General features: G+C 36.6%; 3 protein-coding genes across 9 annotated transcripts; 2 read left to right on the forward strand and 1 right to left on the reverse strand.

Annotated features, from left to right (window-relative positions):
• The first annotated feature begins 1,016 nt into the window (after positions 1–1,016).
• LOC141599229 (protein TORMOZ EMBRYO DEFECTIVE-like) lies at positions 1,017–16,989 on the forward strand. 7 transcript variants are annotated; one of them, XM_074419188.1, is made up of 14 exons: positions 1,017–1,174; positions 1,257–1,329; positions 3,515–3,650; positions 3,749–3,895; positions 4,262–4,458; positions 4,685–4,970; positions 5,062–5,196; positions 5,458–5,576; positions 8,421–8,577; positions 8,851–9,104; positions 9,192–9,267; positions 11,039–11,158; positions 15,297–16,053; positions 16,585–16,989. In XM_074419188.1, the coding sequence occupies exons 3-11, from the start codon at positions 3,621–3,623 to the stop codon at positions 9,229–9,231; spliced, it is 1,365 nt and encodes a 454-aa protein (XP_074275289.1). In that variant the 5' UTR covers positions 1,017–1,174; positions 1,257–1,329; positions 3,515–3,620; the 3' UTR covers positions 9,232–9,267; positions 11,039–11,158; positions 15,297–16,053; positions 16,585–16,989. The 7 variants fall into 7 exon arrangements, with proteins under 7 accessions (XP_074275289.1, XP_074275286.1, XP_074275285.1 ...); XM_074419185.1 differs by lacking the exons at positions 1,017–1,174; positions 1,257–1,329 and adding an exon at positions 2,983–3,387 and having other exon boundaries at positions 3,465–3,650; positions 15,297–15,425; positions 15,776–16,053; XM_074419184.1 differs by lacking the exons at positions 1,017–1,174; positions 1,257–1,329 and adding an exon at positions 2,983–3,387 and having other exon boundaries at positions 3,465–3,650.
• LOC141600636 (F-box protein At1g30790-like) lies at positions 12,006–12,632 on the reverse strand. The gene has a single exon (XM_074420881.1). The coding sequence runs from the start codon at positions 12,630–12,632 to the stop codon at positions 12,006–12,008; it is 627 nt and encodes a 208-aa protein (XP_074276982.1).
• On the forward strand, positions 12,939–13,718 carry LOC141600637 (uncharacterized). The gene has a single exon (XM_074420882.1). The coding sequence runs from the start codon at positions 12,939–12,941 to the stop codon at positions 13,716–13,718; it is 780 nt and encodes a 259-aa protein (XP_074276983.1).
• Positions 16,990–18,131: the final 1,142 nt, after the last annotated feature.

The raw sequence follows: 18,131 nt of genomic DNA on the forward strand, positions 1-18,131 counted from the left end.
ATTTTTTTTTTAAACCAAAAATTAACTTCCACTTTTAAGAAATGGTTACCACTACCATATTCAGTTTAAGTGTTTTGTAATGTTTCATTCATGATATGACACTATCATATTAATTTTAGTGAACATGACAATGTTATTGTATAATGAATATGTGCTTTATACTTTATAGTGCGATATTCACAATATAACACTATTATATTCACTTTTAGTTTAGTGAATATGATCGTGTAGTTTGATGAATATGTAGTATGTAGTGTGATATTCATCTCATTACACAAATACTCCCTCCAATCCTCTATTTTCTTCCTCTTTACTTTGGGCACAAGAATTAAGAAATTGAGTATTATATTGATAAAAAGTTGGGTGGGGTTTAGTAATAGGAGAGAGGGATGGATAATTAAGAGTTAAATAATGAATTGTGGGCCACAAATATTAAAGTAAGGAATAAAATAGGATTAAAAGAGTTGGGTGGGTGGGGTAATAGGAGAGAGGTATGAATAAAATAAGAGTAAAAAGTTACCAAAAATAGAAAGGGGAAGAAAACCTGAATAACCGTTTTAGGAAATAGGGAAGAATATGGCGAATTGGAGGGAGTATTAAGAAGGGTGAGGTTGGGTGAAAAATATTAGAAGACGCCTTCCGCAAAGAAGCGAGTTAAATTCTAATTGACTTTCTATTCACTCAACGGTTGCGGTATTTTGATAGTTTACTGGCTTAACCTTTTTATGCTTATTTAGCCCAAATGCCCAATTACTCTCAACTATACCTGCTTCGGTTTTCTTTTACGGATTAGATTGTTGAATGGTTTATTCAGTCGTTTTTCAACTTAATAGTGGTCTGTATATGGTCACGGTTAATTCTCCCTCGCCTTTGTACCGTATTATCCTCGCTTGTCGGACCCCTTTATTATACCAAAAAAAAAAAAAGAAAAAAAAATCGAATATTCATTATTAAAGGTCCCGTTTTGTTTTACTAGTACGTATTTTTTACTGGCTTTCAATTTTAACAATGTTACTGACGGCCCAACTTTTGTCTTACTGTAGGAAGAAGTGGTTCTGCGAGGTCAAGATCTCGAAAATGCTATTTCGGACGCTGATTATGCCAAAGCTATCCTGCTCGCCTTGGAGCTGAAAAAACTTCACAAGCTCTTCAAATTGCTCTCAGAATTATACAGGTAATACTCGATTGTGTCTCTAGCCCTTTGTCTTAGTGGTGGCTTTTGCGAAGACTTGACTATTTGCGCAACATTTTTGCAGGAATAACATCGCCGTTGATCATGTGAGAAATGCTCTACAACCTCTCAGGAAAGAGTCAAAGTTAATGCACATGGTAAATGTTCTCTAATTTAGCAAGGAAATTATTTAGAAACCCCCATAGGTCTATTTTTTTTTTTTTTTTTTTTTTTTGTAATAGTTGTAAAATATTTGACCTGGGTATTGAGTGTGTTAATAACAAAAAAATATGTAGAGGTGAAAGGCATAGGAGAGCTTATTGAAGGGCTCATTCCGTATTCTCAGAGGCACTATAACAGGCTCGAAAGGGTAGAAAGAAGCTTGTTCTTGCTAGATTACACTCTTAGTGGCATGTCTGTCATTGAACCAGTGGACGATAATAGAGTTACAAGTAGCATTTCTGAAACAAATTTGGATAGAGAATATGCACATGACGTTCAACAAGTCACCCTCACAAAAACAATCCAAACAATGCCAAACAAGAGAGAGCTCAAAGAAACAAAAAACTCATAAGTTTGTTAAAACTTTTCTCAACCCAAGAGCTTCAACTGAATCGTTCGTGACATCTTGTGTCAAGAACTCAAACGGATTCCAAATCAGTTACCTGATGTATCCTAGTCCACTTTAGTTTTTCTGTCTTTAGCCATCGAGTCGGTCGGGATGGGTCGGGTTTTAGTGCCATTTATAAGTACTCTTGTCCATTTTACTTCTTTATTTATTTACGTAGCCATTTTTAATTTGGGTCGAAACTCGTGTTCTTCATTGGGCTGCTTTAGTGTCATTTATAAGAATTTGATGAACAAGGTTGAAATCTTGTTATATTCGATAATTTTCGCTAAATTAGTTGTTGGACTGCGGGCTGTCCCCCAAACTCCGAATACAAATACAATATAATTGCCACAAAACAAAATTGTTAAATGCCTTAAACAAACAACATTTCTTTAAAAAAAAAAATTGTAATATCATAAAATTGTAATATCATGAACTAAACTGAACTGAATGGAGCTGAACTGAACTGAACTTAATGAAGCTGAACTGAACTTATAAAAACTGAAATCCCCACTAAACTAAGAGAATAAGAAAATTTAATGTTTTTCCCGCCTAAATGCATTCTCCTATAAGTGAGCCTACTTTTTTGTCATCTTAACTCACTACAATTCAATACATTAGTGGGCCAACGAAAAAATCAATGGGTAAGGCCCTGTTCTTTTGGACTTAATTTCAGTTCTTATAAGTTCAGTTCATTTCAGTTAGCCTTTCAGTTTTCAGCTACCTTTTCAGTTAGTTTTACCAAATAGAGCCTTAATAATACTTTCTGTGACCAACCGTGCAGTGCACGAATTCCAAAACTAATTTGGTTCATTCCAAACCTGTATACTATATTGTAACCCCTCTCATCCATGAACCCCAACACCTATGTCCAACAATAGAGGGTTTGTAGACAAACCTCTAAGGGGGTGTTTGGTTCACTTGAAAAGGGTATGAGGTATGGGTTTAGAATGAGCTAAACTCATACCATGTGTTTGGTTGACAAATATAAGGGTTTCATACCCATACCTCAAACCCATGAGGTATGGGTTTCTCATACCCAAGGAGGGGGGGTGAGTATGAGTTTGATACCCATGGAAATGAAATTAAAATAAGCAAAAATGTGAAACAAAAATTATGGCATTATGTAAATCATATCTCCTATACACTTATTTGATAAAATTTTTATTTTCATAATTTTATATAGATTTAAAATATTTTATTTTACTGATTTTAACTTTTAATTTAACTCCAAACCCATACCGCTCGGAATTGAAACAAACGCATGGTATGGGGAATCAAGTTCCAACCTCATACCACCCAGGTATGATTCCTGATTCCAAACCCATACCCATGCACGAACCAAACACCCCCTAAAATAATTGACACATCATTCTACAAACGCTTTGACAAACCTCTATGGCTAATGCCCTAAAAGTTTGACAAGCCACCCAAAACAGAAAGTCAGAAACCTCCTTCACTTAGTTGTCTCCTCACCCATGGCTGCTGTAACCTTGAAGAGAAGCTACAAGTGCACCCAATCAGTACTTTCCTTATTTCTGCTAGCCACAGTCGCCAGATCAGGGTTTGGGACCTAAAGTCGCTCAATTGCGTTCGCTCTTGGAAGGTAAGGTCTCGTTTTAGATTTATCACTTGTTCGTGAAGACAGGCTAACAAAAGCGACTCTTTTAAATGTCTCAACAGTGAGTGAATTCCTAGTGACAACTGAGCATTCAGTTTTGGGTACCCTTCAGTTTGCTTGCAACTGCTGGAGCTAAAGGGGAAGTGGTTGTCTGGGACATAGATGGTGGATTTTGCACACATTATTCTAAGAGACATGAAGGGATTGTTAGTTGCATCATGTTCCATCCTGATCCTAATAACCTCATTGTAATTCAATTTTTTTTATTTTTTTTTTTTGTCAATTTTGCTTGTTTAATCACTCCATTTTTTAATGAATTTTATAACATTATTGGGCAATTCTATAGATTTTTTCTGGAAGTGCTGACACAACTGTCCGTGCTTGGAATCTTGCAACTAAGAAGTGTGCTACAATGAAGAACCACTTTTCTGATGTGGTGTCATTAGCAATTTCAGAGGATAGAAGGTTCCTGCTCAGTGCCGGAAGAGATAAGGCATGCTTTCCGATGTAACCACTTCATAGTCTTGCTGCTCATGCAAATTAAACATGAGAATCTATATCAGCCTTTTGTGTTTTTTTTTTGAGGCTATTGTATCAGCAAAGCATACAGGAAAACATAGCTTTAAGGACCCAAAGTATAAACGTTAAGCGTTCAGGACCTCATATGACATTCCCCCTTAAATCTAAACTCTAACTTTATCTCTTCCTCAATTTCTATATTTTGTTTAGGTCATTATATTACACTTTGAAACATTGGCTTATCTCATAAAAATCAGAATAGTTGTATACATGTTTTCAATCAGTAACTCTTTTACAGGGTACCTTTATATGTAAAACTAAATGTAATAACTTCTTCCAGGTGGTCAATGTGTGGGATCTTCTCAGCTATGATTGCAAGATGACCATACCAACATACGAGGCTCTTTTTGCTGTTTGTGTTATTCGTTCTGGAACTCCATTTTATGATGGTTTATCCTTGAACAGGTTTGGGAAGAGTAAAAGTATGCAGGAGGTGTATTTCTTAACTGCGGGTGAACGTGGGGTGGTTCGTATATGGTAATTGTTCTCTTGTTGTCATTGTAGACCTGTCTACAGTTGTCCCGGCCCATTTTTTCCCATAAATCTTGACCTGCAACCTGAACACAATATGACCCATTAATTTAGGGTCAAAACCACGACCAAATGGTTCAAATATAAGTTTATGTTATGTGAATATAAAGCAATTGTAATTATTGACTACTATGAAGCATACGGGGTGAATTTAATTCCGTTTCTATTACAGGGAAGTTTGTTTATTAAAGCTGAAGGCTTCTGAGGTAGCTTTTAGCTCGGACAAGGGTGACTATAAAATAGGCTTCACTTCGGCGCACCTGCTGCCCTCTGATCAGGGATTAATGTGCATAACTGCTGACCAGCAGTTCCTTTTTTACTCACCCTTGAAGCGTTCTGAGGAAGTTCCAGATTTGGGCCTTACTAAGCGACTAATTGGATACAATGAAGAGATAATAGATATGAAATTTGTAGGTGAAGATGAAAATTTCCTTGCTGTTGCCACCAATATCGAACAGGTTTGGCCGCCAAATCATTTTATGTATTTATGGTTACTTTTATTCATGGTATCTCTGTGATACTAGCATACTGATACTCTCTTAAGTGCAGGTGCATGTTTACGAGCTCCCGTCAATGTCATGTTCGTATGTACTTGCTGGCCATTCGGGTATAATTTTGTGTCTTGACACCTGCATTGGGAGTTCTGGAAGTGTATATGTTGTGACTGGAAGCAAGGACAAAAGTGTAAGTGGCCATTGTATATCTATAACCCCTTGTGAGGAGCAGGGAAAGCTGTTGTCTTTTAGAACCTTGAAGGGAGAATTCATATTTGATAGTGAAAATGGCGTTTTGCATCTTTTATTATTTTCATTATTATATGCTTCCTCCTCAATGCTTTTCCAATCATGAAATCTAGAAACCTACTATAGGTTGAGAGGATTACCACTATCTTCTACTTATGTCCATCTGATTATTTGTCATGGCATCTTATATTCTTTGTTCTAGGTCAAGTTATGGGACACAAAAACCCGAAAGTGTGTAGGGGATGGTATCGGTCACCAGAAAGCTGTTGGAGCTGTTGCTTTTTCAAAGAAGCAACGGAACTTTTTTGTCAGTGGTAGTCGGTGAGTTGTCTTAATTCTTTATTTCTCGTCATCTTTTTCCTCTTTTGCGGGAAAAATGTCCCTTTTTATGTAAATCTTGCTTCTGGAGCTCATTATGATCCATCTACGTCTGTTTAGTAAGTAGGAACTACTGTTGCACTCTTGACTAAAAAATGTGAAATATTTAGCTCTGAAAGAGTTGCACTCGGTGATAGTGTGATACCGGTTTGGAGTTTGGATCCCTGAACCAGTTTGGCCGCACCGGAATGGAGGTTTGCGGCCCAGACCGGTCAGAACATTTCCTAGAGAGAGCTAAGAACCCATCGGTTGGATCACCATTAAGAAATTAGGCGTGGTGGCTGAGGGGAAGACGAAACAGAGGGGGAGGTGCGTGTGCGGTTTATTTTGGGTGGCTGTAAATAAGCAATGGGCATGCATGGTTAATTAAAATGTCATCTCTCTTTTTTAATACTCCCTCTGTCCCGGTCATTGGTTGTCCTTTTCTATATTTGGGTGTCTTAGTCAATTGTTGTCCTTTATATTTTAAGAATGAACTTGCTAAGCAATTTGATCATTCACACTCAATTTGTTCCACTTGTCATTTAGTAATTTGGCTCCTTCCTCTTTCCTTGGTCTTTGTGCCAAAACCAAAGGATAACAATTGACCGGGACGGAAAGAATATAAAGTAGTGGACTAGCGGTTGACTATTGGTTTGCATTTAAAAGGGCAGTTTGGTCCTTCACTCCTTTGCAAACTTTTCTCTCATTGGAATAGTAGACTAGTAGAGTACTGGAGTTACAACTTCCCAAAGCATAGTTCTCCGTGTTTGTCTTTCTCTTCTCCATAGTTATGAGTATATTCATAAAAAAATTAAAAAAAGACTCAATTTGTATTAAAACTAGTATAGATCCCATGCCACTCTATATGTAGAGTTTTACCTTTTAGTATATTAATTATTTATTGATTGTAATTAGACAATTCGTTAATTTTTAACTTTTCCCATCATTTTATTTTGATTTGAGAAAAAAACTTAAAACAACAAAAATAATCAAAAGATTTAAGTAGATAGAGGATTATATCAAGATAGGAAAGTAGATAGGAGAATATATCATAATAAAGGATGTGTTTTAGGCGGAAAATTTGGAGTTTTTCTTAACCTTTTATTATATAGGGGATGTTTAATTCTTTATCTTAAATTATTGATTAATTATATGCACCTCAAACCCATTTCACTACATAGAGCGAACTCGATCCGAATCGGACCCCAAACTGTGTATCCTTGGTTGCACTTTTTCAATTGTACAAGGACTTATTTGTGTGATTATGAGCATGTTTGGCCTAGCTCTCTAAAATGAGTATTTTAGTAAGCTACTTTTTGGGAAAAATATCAAGTGTTTGGCTACCATTTTACATACCTATTTCTCAAAAAGAGCCTTTTTACTTCAGAAAATGCTAAATAAAAATATTATGATTAAAGTATATCAAGATGGGCTATGTTGCTCAGAGTCGTTTAGATGTATCCGACATGGGTGTGTGTCCAAGTGTCGGACTTGGCCATTTTTATGAAAATATGCATATGTTGGCTTAAAATGAAGTGCTGAAGTGTCATATCATTGTCCGAGTGTCGGACACGTGTACGTTGGGAAATCAGATGTGTCGGAGTAACGTAGAAGATGAGTCTCTATTTGTAGCGCATGAAAAAATATAAAGGAATATGTAATTTTATTGAATTATATATCATATCTACAAATTTATCATTTATATATTGAAAATTATTAAAGAAGTAAAAGTTAGAAACACTAAATTGATCCTTCTACTTTTTAGCACTAAAAATTTGACTTTTGAGCTTATTAAAAGTAATTTTTAACTTGCAAAAAATGGGTGTTTGGCCATGTTCAAGCTTTTATTGTCTAAAAGCACTTGAAAAAACCAGGCCAAACACATACTATATATTGGGTGGTTTACTGGTTGTCTGGAGCCATTTGGTGGGCCAAACAACAGTGCACCTAGGTATGACGGCGGCGCTTTAATGGTCAATTGGGGAGGGAAAGTGGAAATAGACCGAGAAAAGCGGTGACTATGGACTATGCACCCGTTAGTCACCCTCTTAACCAAACGAGATCTAATTTCTTACCTAACGGCTAAGACATCCTTCTTCTCACATGTGATATTTCTATTGGATTTCCTATCTCCATGCCCATTCACTGGCTATCTGGGTTGGCTTCTGTCTGCTTTCAAATGCTTGTATAGTTTCCCTAATCTTGTGGGAAGTGTGATTAGAAATATTAGCTCATCTATGTTCTCTGTTATGTATATTATCCTTATGGGTTAGTGTTTATCTACCAAGGCTTCATTGGTTTTCTTGAGGATCGCTACTCTACCCACTCTAATGTCACTTCAAATATTTTATGAGAATTGTCAACATTAATTCAGAGGAAGTGTTACGTGGCCAGTTTATCCTTCTGTCATGTAAAGATATAATGAACTTTAGATAATACAATGGTTGACCTAGTTGAGATGTCATTAATAGCGGTAAGTGTAGACGAACATGGGAAATCCCATATAAAAATCAATTTAAGAAAATTTTAAACCCCTCCTCTCTCCTCCCCGAAACAACTCATATCTGAAAATGAAATCTGTTGCTAGCCTGTAGACAGCTTTGCTGCTTGAGAACTAGAGATGTTTGTATTCAGTGTTGAGTTCTAGTCTTGTTTCAAAATATTCTGGTAATAGAGATTTACATGATTATGAGACTGATGGTGTGTTGCTAAATTACTCTACTTGGAGCTCTAATGTTTGAACAACTAATGCCACTTCCTCACCCATTTTGTTTTTTTGCACACTTATACTTGTTCTTTTTGCAGTGACAATACACTCAAGGTGTGGAGCTTTGAAGGACTTGTCAACGACTCTGACAAGCCTTGCCGTCTTAAAGTAAAAGCTGTTGTGGCGGCCCATAAAAAGGATATTAACTCTGTTGCTGTTTCACCAGATGACAATTTTGTTTGTAGTGGTTCACAGGTTTGTTACTTTGTGATTTTATTGCACTTGGTTTTCTGAGTTTGGATTCCTAATTTCTTCAAATGACACATTGCTCAAGGCAATTTAGCTGAGAATATAAAATTGTGATAAAGATCAACCTATTCACTCTATAATACTCTTTGCTATATCGGGGCCTCCGCTGCATATGTGTGTGTCAGCGTTTGAGATCTAGAAGTCTGGTGGAGCTTTTCTTTAATTTTGACGCATGTGTATTATCATCTGACTTGCTAGCTGCATATTTCACATGAACAGGATCGCACTGCCTGTCTGTTTAGGCTTCCAGAACTGGTACAGGTGGCCTCACTGGTGGGTCACAAACAGGGAATTTGGTTGGTCGCGTTTTCTCCTGTTGACCCTTGTGTCCTGACGGCATCTGCCGACAATACCATAAAATTATGGTCAGTGCGTGATCACTCCTGCTTAAGAACATTTGAGGGCCATGGATCTAGTGTACATAGAGCATCCTTTATCACCCGTGGGCCGTGGGGCTCAGCTTGTATCAATTGGTACGTAGGCATTCCGTAACTTGACTTGTACTGTTGTTTAGTGAATAAATAGGTTCATCTCCTTTGACCGGCTGACCCTCATTCCAGGTGCCGATGGTCTACTGAAGCTATGGAACATAAGATCTAGTGAATGCATTGCCACTTATGATAGCACGAGTCCAAGGTGCGTGCACTTTGACATTCCCTTATCCTGCCAGTTATTCTAATGAAACTTGCCGATTTTGGTGAACTTTAAGATTTAAAAATACATACAGTATGCTCCATTAGTTTGAGTGCCCATCCCCATCCTCGCTGCTTATTCCTTACCTTTTATTGTATTTTTTTGATATTTGATATTATTATGTATTGAAGAGAGTAGAAATGAAAATTTATCTGAACTAAATTGAAGTAAACACAAACCCAGTAGGAATCCGGTAAAACATTAATAAATTAGGTCATTGGCCTTTTACATGTTTTTTTAATGAAACCTTAGTATTGTTATTTATACATTTGTATCCATTAAACAAATATGTTGTTGGTAACTAGAAAATTTAGGGTGTATTTTAAAAAATAATACTTGCTTAATTAATCCAATTTTAGAATTGGGATCCGTTGAGAACGCACTACATACATTGAAATATGTCCGATGAAATATTTTTTTTTTTTCGAGTTACATTTTTTGACGGTGTAGATACATTTTTTTAGCCAAATCTCAAATTTTCTTTATACTTCTTTACATAAATGACATTTCATAACAATGCAAATACATTTTTTTCATCCTAGGTACATTTTTTCCAACATATAATACAAAAAAAAACGGATTTACTTAATTACACAAAATATTATTCTGGATACACAAATATGTGATCTAGATACACAAAAAGACAACATACTACTACCGCACCTCCACCATGCACCCCTGACCTACACCTCCCACCGCGGCTAGCATGGACGTCGCTGGAGAAGTACAGGCCATCTGACTCATCGCCACCCAACTCCGGCGTGCTACTTTCAGATCTCATGTATTCACAGTGTGAAGTATTCACACTCCGTGCTACTACTTTCAGATCTAACAATATCACATGTTATATTGAACAATGTCACGGAGAAAAAAAAGCGAAAGAAAAGGACCGTAAAGAAAACACGTGTGGCCCGTCTTTTTTTTTTTTCGTGATATTGTTTGGTACAAACCGTGATATGTATTTACTATGTTCCTCACTTCTACAATTGCCCAGCTACACTACAACATAAATACTAAATATATCAATATGTCAGAACTTAACAAACATCAATCACATCTAACCCAATTAAATCAAACACAAACCTGAATTTGTATCTCTATTACTCTCTAACATATATAGCCATCAACCTCCAACTTACACCATACTTCTCCAACCTTTAGCCAACCCACACCTTGCTGCCTGCCACCCAATTTCCTCCATCACCTTCTCCACCGCAACATCGCTTCACCGGTGACCAAAGCAAATTCTACGACGCTGGCAAACAATCGTCAAATCGACCGCCACCATCCTCCATGTGACTTCTGCCATTTACTCCCTCTCCTCCTACGGCCTCCTTCCTAAGTCCTACCCAAAAACAAAATTCCTTCCTCTCACCCAAAACCCATATCTAAGGGGGAGAGACGTAAAATTTGCAAATTACCAAATACCACTCTGGCCTTATATGCTTCAAATGGTGGTCGTTGTTTCAAGGTAGTTTATTGGTAATTTGTGAGTATTTGTTTCAATACTATATAAGTTTGAATTATTTGTAGTTTATATCTAAATGTAAAAAACCAAACTAACTCTTATTGTAAAAGGAAGAAACATTAGGAACTTTTTGTAAACTTCTCAATTTCTCGTGTGAGAGTGAGGACCACACTAAGATGCCCTTGAATACATATGCTTTTGCTTGTTGAATGAATTTTCATCGATTTTAAAAAGTTAACACTGTAGGTATGGGCCCTGGCAATTGGAAGGAAAACGGAAATGCTCGCTACTGGAGGCAGTGATGCTGTTATAAATATATGGAATGATTCAACTGCTGCTGATAAGGAAGACGCCTTCCGCAAAGAAGTGAGTTAAATTCTAATTGACTTTCTATTCACTCAACGGTTGCGGTATTTTGATAGTTTACTGGCTTAACCTTTTTATGCTTATTTAGCCCAATTACTCTCAACTATACCTGCTTCGGTTTTCTTTTACGGATTAGATTGTTGAATGGTTTATTCAGTCGTTTTTCAACTTAATAGTAGTCGTTTTTCAACTTAATAGTGGTCTGTATATGGTCACGGTTAATTCTCCCTTGCCTTTGTACCGTATTATCCTCGCTTGTCGGACCCCTTTATTATACCAAAAAAAAAAAAGAAAAATCGAATTTTCATTATTAAAGGCCCCGTTTTGTTTTACTACTACGTATTTTTTACTGGCTTTCAATTTTAACAATGTTACTGACTGCCCAACTTTTGTCTTACGGTAGGAAGAAGTGGTTCTGCGAGGTCAAGATCTCGAAAATGCTATTTCGGACGCTGATTATGCCAAAGCTTTGATTTTCGAGATCTTGACCTCGCAGCAGAGGGAGTGTATTCAAGGAGGTCAAAACTCCTGAGGTGGGACACAAGAAATTGCGTAGCGGAATAACAAGCAATAGGGGTCCCTATCCTCAAAGTGTCATACTCAATTAACAAACGCCATTCGCTGTTCAAGAGCTCCCAAATCTCAATACCAAGATTTCGATTATCCGAAGTGAACACAAGCAAAGAGTCACCCAGGCTACGAATGACAAACAATCGAGGGTTATCGTGCAAAGTCGCACCAAGACCCAAAAAGCTGAGTTGTTGGTTGTCGAGGCTATAAGAAATCAGTCCTAAACTATCATCATCCCTTTCATCATCCATTCAACATCCGTTCCAAATTATCCATTCTATCTATCGATAAAAGAACCCTCAAAATAATAGCCAGGAGTATAAAAGAACTTAAAAGCCTCACGGAGATCGTTACTAAGCCTTGACCAAGAACGATTATTAACAGAAAACTGAAACGCATCACGAGGAGCATCACTGGCGACATACAAGATGACATAGTCGTTAGAAGCCGGACAAAAACCAAATGAAGCCATGGAACAGTCATCACTCGTATCCAATTCATTTAGCATAACTCTACATGCCCTAGTGTCGTGAGGGTGAGCAGGATTGAATATGACAAAGCGATTATACCTGGTCAGGCAAATAATACCATTGACGGACCCAACGGAACTCCAAGACGAGTACGGACTACTGTAAAGCCTATCCAACACAATTCCATGACTTAGAACATGTGAAGATACAAATGAATTGTCTTGTATCAATAACAACCTTCTTGGTGATGAAAGGGCAGCAGAAAAATGAGATTGGCGAAATTCTTCAGAAGAAATATAATCAAGAATGTATTTAGATACACACCTGAAACGGAAAAGGGTTTTTACCGGAAGCCAACGTAGAATTTCTCGCGCTAAAATTGCAGTAGGAATATGAGGAACATCGTTGCCTTCTTCATCTGTGATCTTCACCATTGTTGATGATTTAGCCAATCTCATTTAGATACATTCTTGATTATATTTCTTTTGAAGAATTTCGCCAATCTCATTTTTCTGCTGCCCTTTCATCACCAAGAAGGTTGTTATTGATACAAGACAATTCATTTGTATCTTCACATGTTTTAAGTCATGGAATTGTGTTGGATAGGCTTCACAGTAGTCCGTACTCGTCTTGGAGTTTCGTTGGGTCCGTCAATGGTATTATTTGCCTGACCAGGTATAATCGCTTTGTCATATTCAATCAATCCTGCTCTCCCTCACGACACTAGGGCATGTAGAGTTATGCTAAATGAATTGGATACGAGTGATGACTGTTCCTTGGCTTCATTTGGTTTTTGTCCGGCTTCTAACGACTATGTCATCTTGTATGTCGCCAGTGATGCTCCTCGTGATGCGTTTCAGTTTTCTGTTAATAATCGTTCTTGGTCAAGGCTTAGTAACGATCTCCGTGAGGCTTTTAAGTTCTTTTATACTCCTGGCTATTATTTTGAGGGTTCTTTTTATTGGATAGATAGAATGGATACTGGAATGGATGTTGGAATGGATGATGAAAGGGATGATGATAGTTTTGGGCTGATTTCTTATAGCCTCGACAACCAACAACTCAGCTTTTTGGGTCTTGGTGCGACTTTGCACGATAACCCTCGATTGTTTGCCATTCGTAGCCTGGGTGACTCTTTGCTTGTGTTCACTTCGGATAATCGAAATCTTGGTATTGAGATTTGGGAGCTCTTGAACAGCGAATGGCGTTTGTTAATTGAGTATGACATTTTGAGGATAGGGACCCCTATTGCTTGTTATTCCGCTACGCAATTTCTTGTGTCCCACCTCAGGAGTTTTGACCTCCTTGAATACACTCCCTCTGCTCATATAACCTCCCGAGTGCTGCCAACGACCATACAAGTGCCGCAACCGGCAATTGCATACATTGAGACCCTACTTACGGTCCCTGATATTAGTTCGGCCGAGGAGACCACAAGCACAAGTAGTGACTCACTTGAGACCACAAGCAGTGACACTGAAGTAAACCCATCTCCGCTGAAGAAAACCCGTCTCATTTGATTTTCAAGATGCGTCTTTCCTTGGTAAGTACCTCTTACATTAGGTTACATTGTGTTCTGAGGGTTAGTTAGTACTCCGTTCGTTATTGTTATTTGTTTACCTTTGTTTTTATTTTTGTGAGGTGCTTGGGAAAGAAAATTGAATATTAAACGAAAAGTTGTGTTGTTGTGGCGACAAGCCTTGTTAGTCTCCTAGCCTTATTAATGTGTATAGTCTGTGTTTGGTTTATCTGAGGAAGAACTTCTATTGTGCTGGGGTTTATGTTCTTTTGTTGTTTTAACTCTGTTTGATCAAGGAAATTGATAGGAGTGAGTGTTGAGTTTTAAGGATTCTGTCACTCTCATGCCTCAACGTCTTCTATTAGATGTAGGCTTATCGCTTACAAGTCCCATCTGTCATACGAACCATTGTAATCATTAGCTTTAGTTTTCATGCAAAGAATTACTACGAATGATGTTGTTTACTCAACAACAACAACAATATCACCCCATTATGTCGAGAAGTTGATCACATTAGTGATATATAACAAATAAAAAGTACAACACATACAACTAATTATAAGTTTGTTAGTTTCTTGGGCTAGCTATGTTGAGCTTTGTGAAATACAATAACAATATCACCCCAGCGAGACGTGGTCGACGGTTCATTGATGTGAAATCTCAGTAGGTCTTATTGTATAGTTTTTTTTGTTTTTTTTATACGAGAGTTTTTAGTAGGTCTTATTGTAGGGTGTAGACTTGTTCATTGATAATTGATAAATGGATGGTAGAGACCGGTGACTGATTCACCCATTGTATTATGTTGCAATCTCTTATGTTAGCCGTTTAGTTCGATACTTGAGACTGTTTTTAGCAAAGGAGGCAGCCGGTTTACCAGTAAAAGTATCTTTCTGCCACTCCAATTGTGGTTTGACTGTTTTAATTAATAATCAAGTAAGGCGATATCAGGGTTTGTATTTTCAGGTGTTCTCATTAGTTGCAGTTCTAGTTCTAACTCTATCTTGTCTTAATGTTTCCGTCTCAAATTGACCTGTACATTAGGAAGCTTTGACACTATTGTAAATTTGGTTAGATAAGTTCTTATAAATTTTTTGTCAAGGGTCATGAAGGGTGAGACAGGGTTGTGTACATCCGACCTCTACCTCACAATTTGTGGAAGCCCTTGGTTTGTGGAAGCCCTTGGAGCACTGGGTTATGTTGTAAGGGTTCAGGAGGGGTTATGTTTAATGGCAAATATGAGTTTGAGAATGCATAGTTAAATAAATGTTAAGTAATTAGCTCATAGAGTTGGGTGAAGGTGTTATTTGTGTGAAGGAAGGTTCCTTATATTATGGGCTTGTATGTACTATATAGAGATGGATATGTACTTGCCTTTTTTCGTGCTATCTCGACTCCTTGTATAACAAAACCAGTTGTATCTAAGGCCAAGTTAGGCATAGTAAATTCGTGAATCTTTTTATTGTGGCCAAGTATGGATGCTTACCTGAAGATTACAAGCTTCTAACATGTGTAATACGTAGTAATAATGTAGATCATGATAATCTAAGGTTGATGGTAGTTGTATGCTTGAATTTTGCAGGGGTCTGTCTATGAGAGCAGTGCGTCGGAAGGAGGAGACTACCTGACTTTCACCCTCGAAGACCAGTTTATATATATATATATATATATATATATATAGAGGCGGGATCTCGTGAGTTTGGTTCTTATGGTGAGTTGTGAGTTTGGAAATCTGGACCATTAGATCTTACCCAATCTACGGACAGGATTGCTACAAACACAAATAGATGACCCTACTCTGAGTCTCTGACTTATTTTTTAGTCGCTCCTATTCTCTACTCTTTCATTTTAATTTCTTCATCCTTTTTCTTACCATCTTCCAAATCAATTTATTTTCTTATCATCGATTCATCGTCACACTCAATCCAAATCAATTATTTTTCACCTAGATTTTTCCCCAAATCTGAAACCCTAATTTCGCTAATAATCAAAATTTTATCCCCGTAAATTTGATTATTAAATCAACTCGAATGGATTGATCGTGCATTATTGTTTTCTCAGTATTTAGGCTTGATTTTGGTTCCGATGTCGGTGTGCTTGGTGGTGCTTGGTGGTGTTGGGGCTGGCTGTTCAATGGTGCGCGAAACCGACATCAAACGCGGCTGGAATGAGGAATCGAGATGAGTTAGGTGGTCGTATTGGTTGTTGGTGCTGGTCAAAGAGGACTCAAAATCTCACATTCAGCTTCTAAACGCAAGATCAAACTCCTCTGATTCCGATGTGGTAGATAATTCTTCAGTGTTCGCATTACAGCTACCCATCGTTAATGGCGATTACTGGTAATAATTCTCTATAGCAGTAATTAAACGTAGAGTAGATTCCTTCGTACTCATAACTCATGTTATTCGATAGTTCCGAATGATTATTACTTTTTGAGTTTTTGATTCATCGGATTATGTTTCAGTGTTTTCCTAATGTTCTTTTCAATCTGATTCGATTTTTTTATGCTAATTGCGGATTTTTGTGTTGACTGAGGTTAAAAATGGTGAAAATCGAAATATCGAAATGAATTTAAGCACGATTAGTATTACTCCGTACTTTGTAGATCGCCGATTACTTAGAAGTTTTGAAAATGCGGTATATAATTGTTATTGTTGGTAATTTAACTTCGAATTTGTTAGTAAACTTGTTTATAAATTCCTGACTTAAGCTTGTAGGCTATTTGAGTGTGGTTTGTTAAGTTGTCGGCATAGACGAAACCAGCAATGCTGCTGCACGTCTGATTTGTTGGAGAAGAAGATGATATTCGTGATTCGCTTTTATCTCCTTTAAAGTTATACTAACATTTCTGCTACTGCTTCTAATTGCAGATATTGGTGAACCAATCTTAGCTAAAGATAGCACACAATCTGAGACCTTGACGCATTAAGGAAAGGTTGTTGTGCTATTTTCTTCCCTTCTCTCTTTCAAAGGAATTTATTTGATGGATGTAGCGAATCCTGATGCTGCATGTTCATGAAGTCCGAACTTTCATCAGAAAGCAGCTTGCATTGCAGCTAAAAGCCGAGTTTCTCAGCACATGAGCATCATATTATTTTATTTTTCAGAAGGGGGAAAACAATATTGATGCTGACTGGTTTCCAATTTGGATCATAAGAACGTGTCTTCGATGAATAGCTGCTGTAATGCTGACATTTTCTGAAAATGAACTTCTGGTTTTATCAGGTTTAAGAAAACAGACGTAAACCAGAAGTTGTATCTACTAATATGAATCACACTTGTCTGATTCTATCTAAAACTTTGCAAGTAGTTCCATAGTAGAATAACGGCACAATAACATGCGGTTTAAAAAAAAAGTAAAAAAATCAAAGTAGTAAAAAAAATCAAAGTGACACCGGAATAACATCACATTAACAGCAGAATAATAGTAGAATAACGGCACAATAACACGTGGTAAAAAAAAAGAAAAAAAAAATCAAAGACGTAAAAAAAATCAAAGCGGCGCCGGAATAACATCACAATAACATCAAAGTAATAAAAAAAATCAAAGTAGTAAAAAAAAAGTGACACCGGAATAACATCACAATAACAGCAGAATAACAGTAGAATAACAGCACAATAACACGTGGTAAAAAAAAAGAAAAAAAAATCAAAGTCGTAAAAAAATTCAAGAATAATGAGAATAACATCACAATAATTTGGAATAACAATAACAGCACAATAACATATGGTAAAAAAAAGAGAAAAAATCAAAATCGTAAAAAAAATCAAAGTAACAGCAGAATAACATCAAAATCCAGGTAAAAAAAAATACACGAGGTAAAAAATAAGAGTAAAAAAAATTCAAGTAAAAAAAAAATCCGGTACAAAAAGAAAAAGAAAAAAAAGGTAACATAATGAGTAAATTAAAGAAAAACATAAGAGAAAACAAAAATCAAAGTGGTAAAAAAAAAAGCATAATAACACAGTTAAAAAAAAGAGAAAAAAATTAAAGTAAAAAAAAAGTAACATTAGAAAAAAGAGAAAATAAGTAAATGACAATGGTTTTATATGACATGTAAGATTTGATCTTGGCCACTCATCTCTAATATAATCTAGTGGCTGAGATTCTTCCAACTCACAACTCACCATAAGAACCAAAATCACCAAATCCAATCTCTATATATATATATATATATATATATATATATATATATATATATATATAAATATAATTTGTTTCATTTCGCAGTTTAGAATTTAATCTCAGTTTTAAGATTGATGATCATATTTCACATTATTATACTGTTTTTAGTTATCTTAATTAAAGCTAGACATCAGAGGGATGTAGCACAATGATGTTCTGATGCTTATTTATTTGCATGCTGAGGATGCTATCAGTCCCCTATCTTGCCTTGGTGCAGTTTGCGACTTTGCG

Source organism: Silene latifolia, chromosome 9, assembly GCF_048544455.1.
Source record: "Silene latifolia isolate original U9 population chromosome 9, ASM4854445v1, whole genome shotgun sequence".
Taxonomy (NCBI): Eukaryota; Viridiplantae; Streptophyta; class Magnoliopsida; order Caryophyllales; family Caryophyllaceae; genus Silene; species Silene latifolia.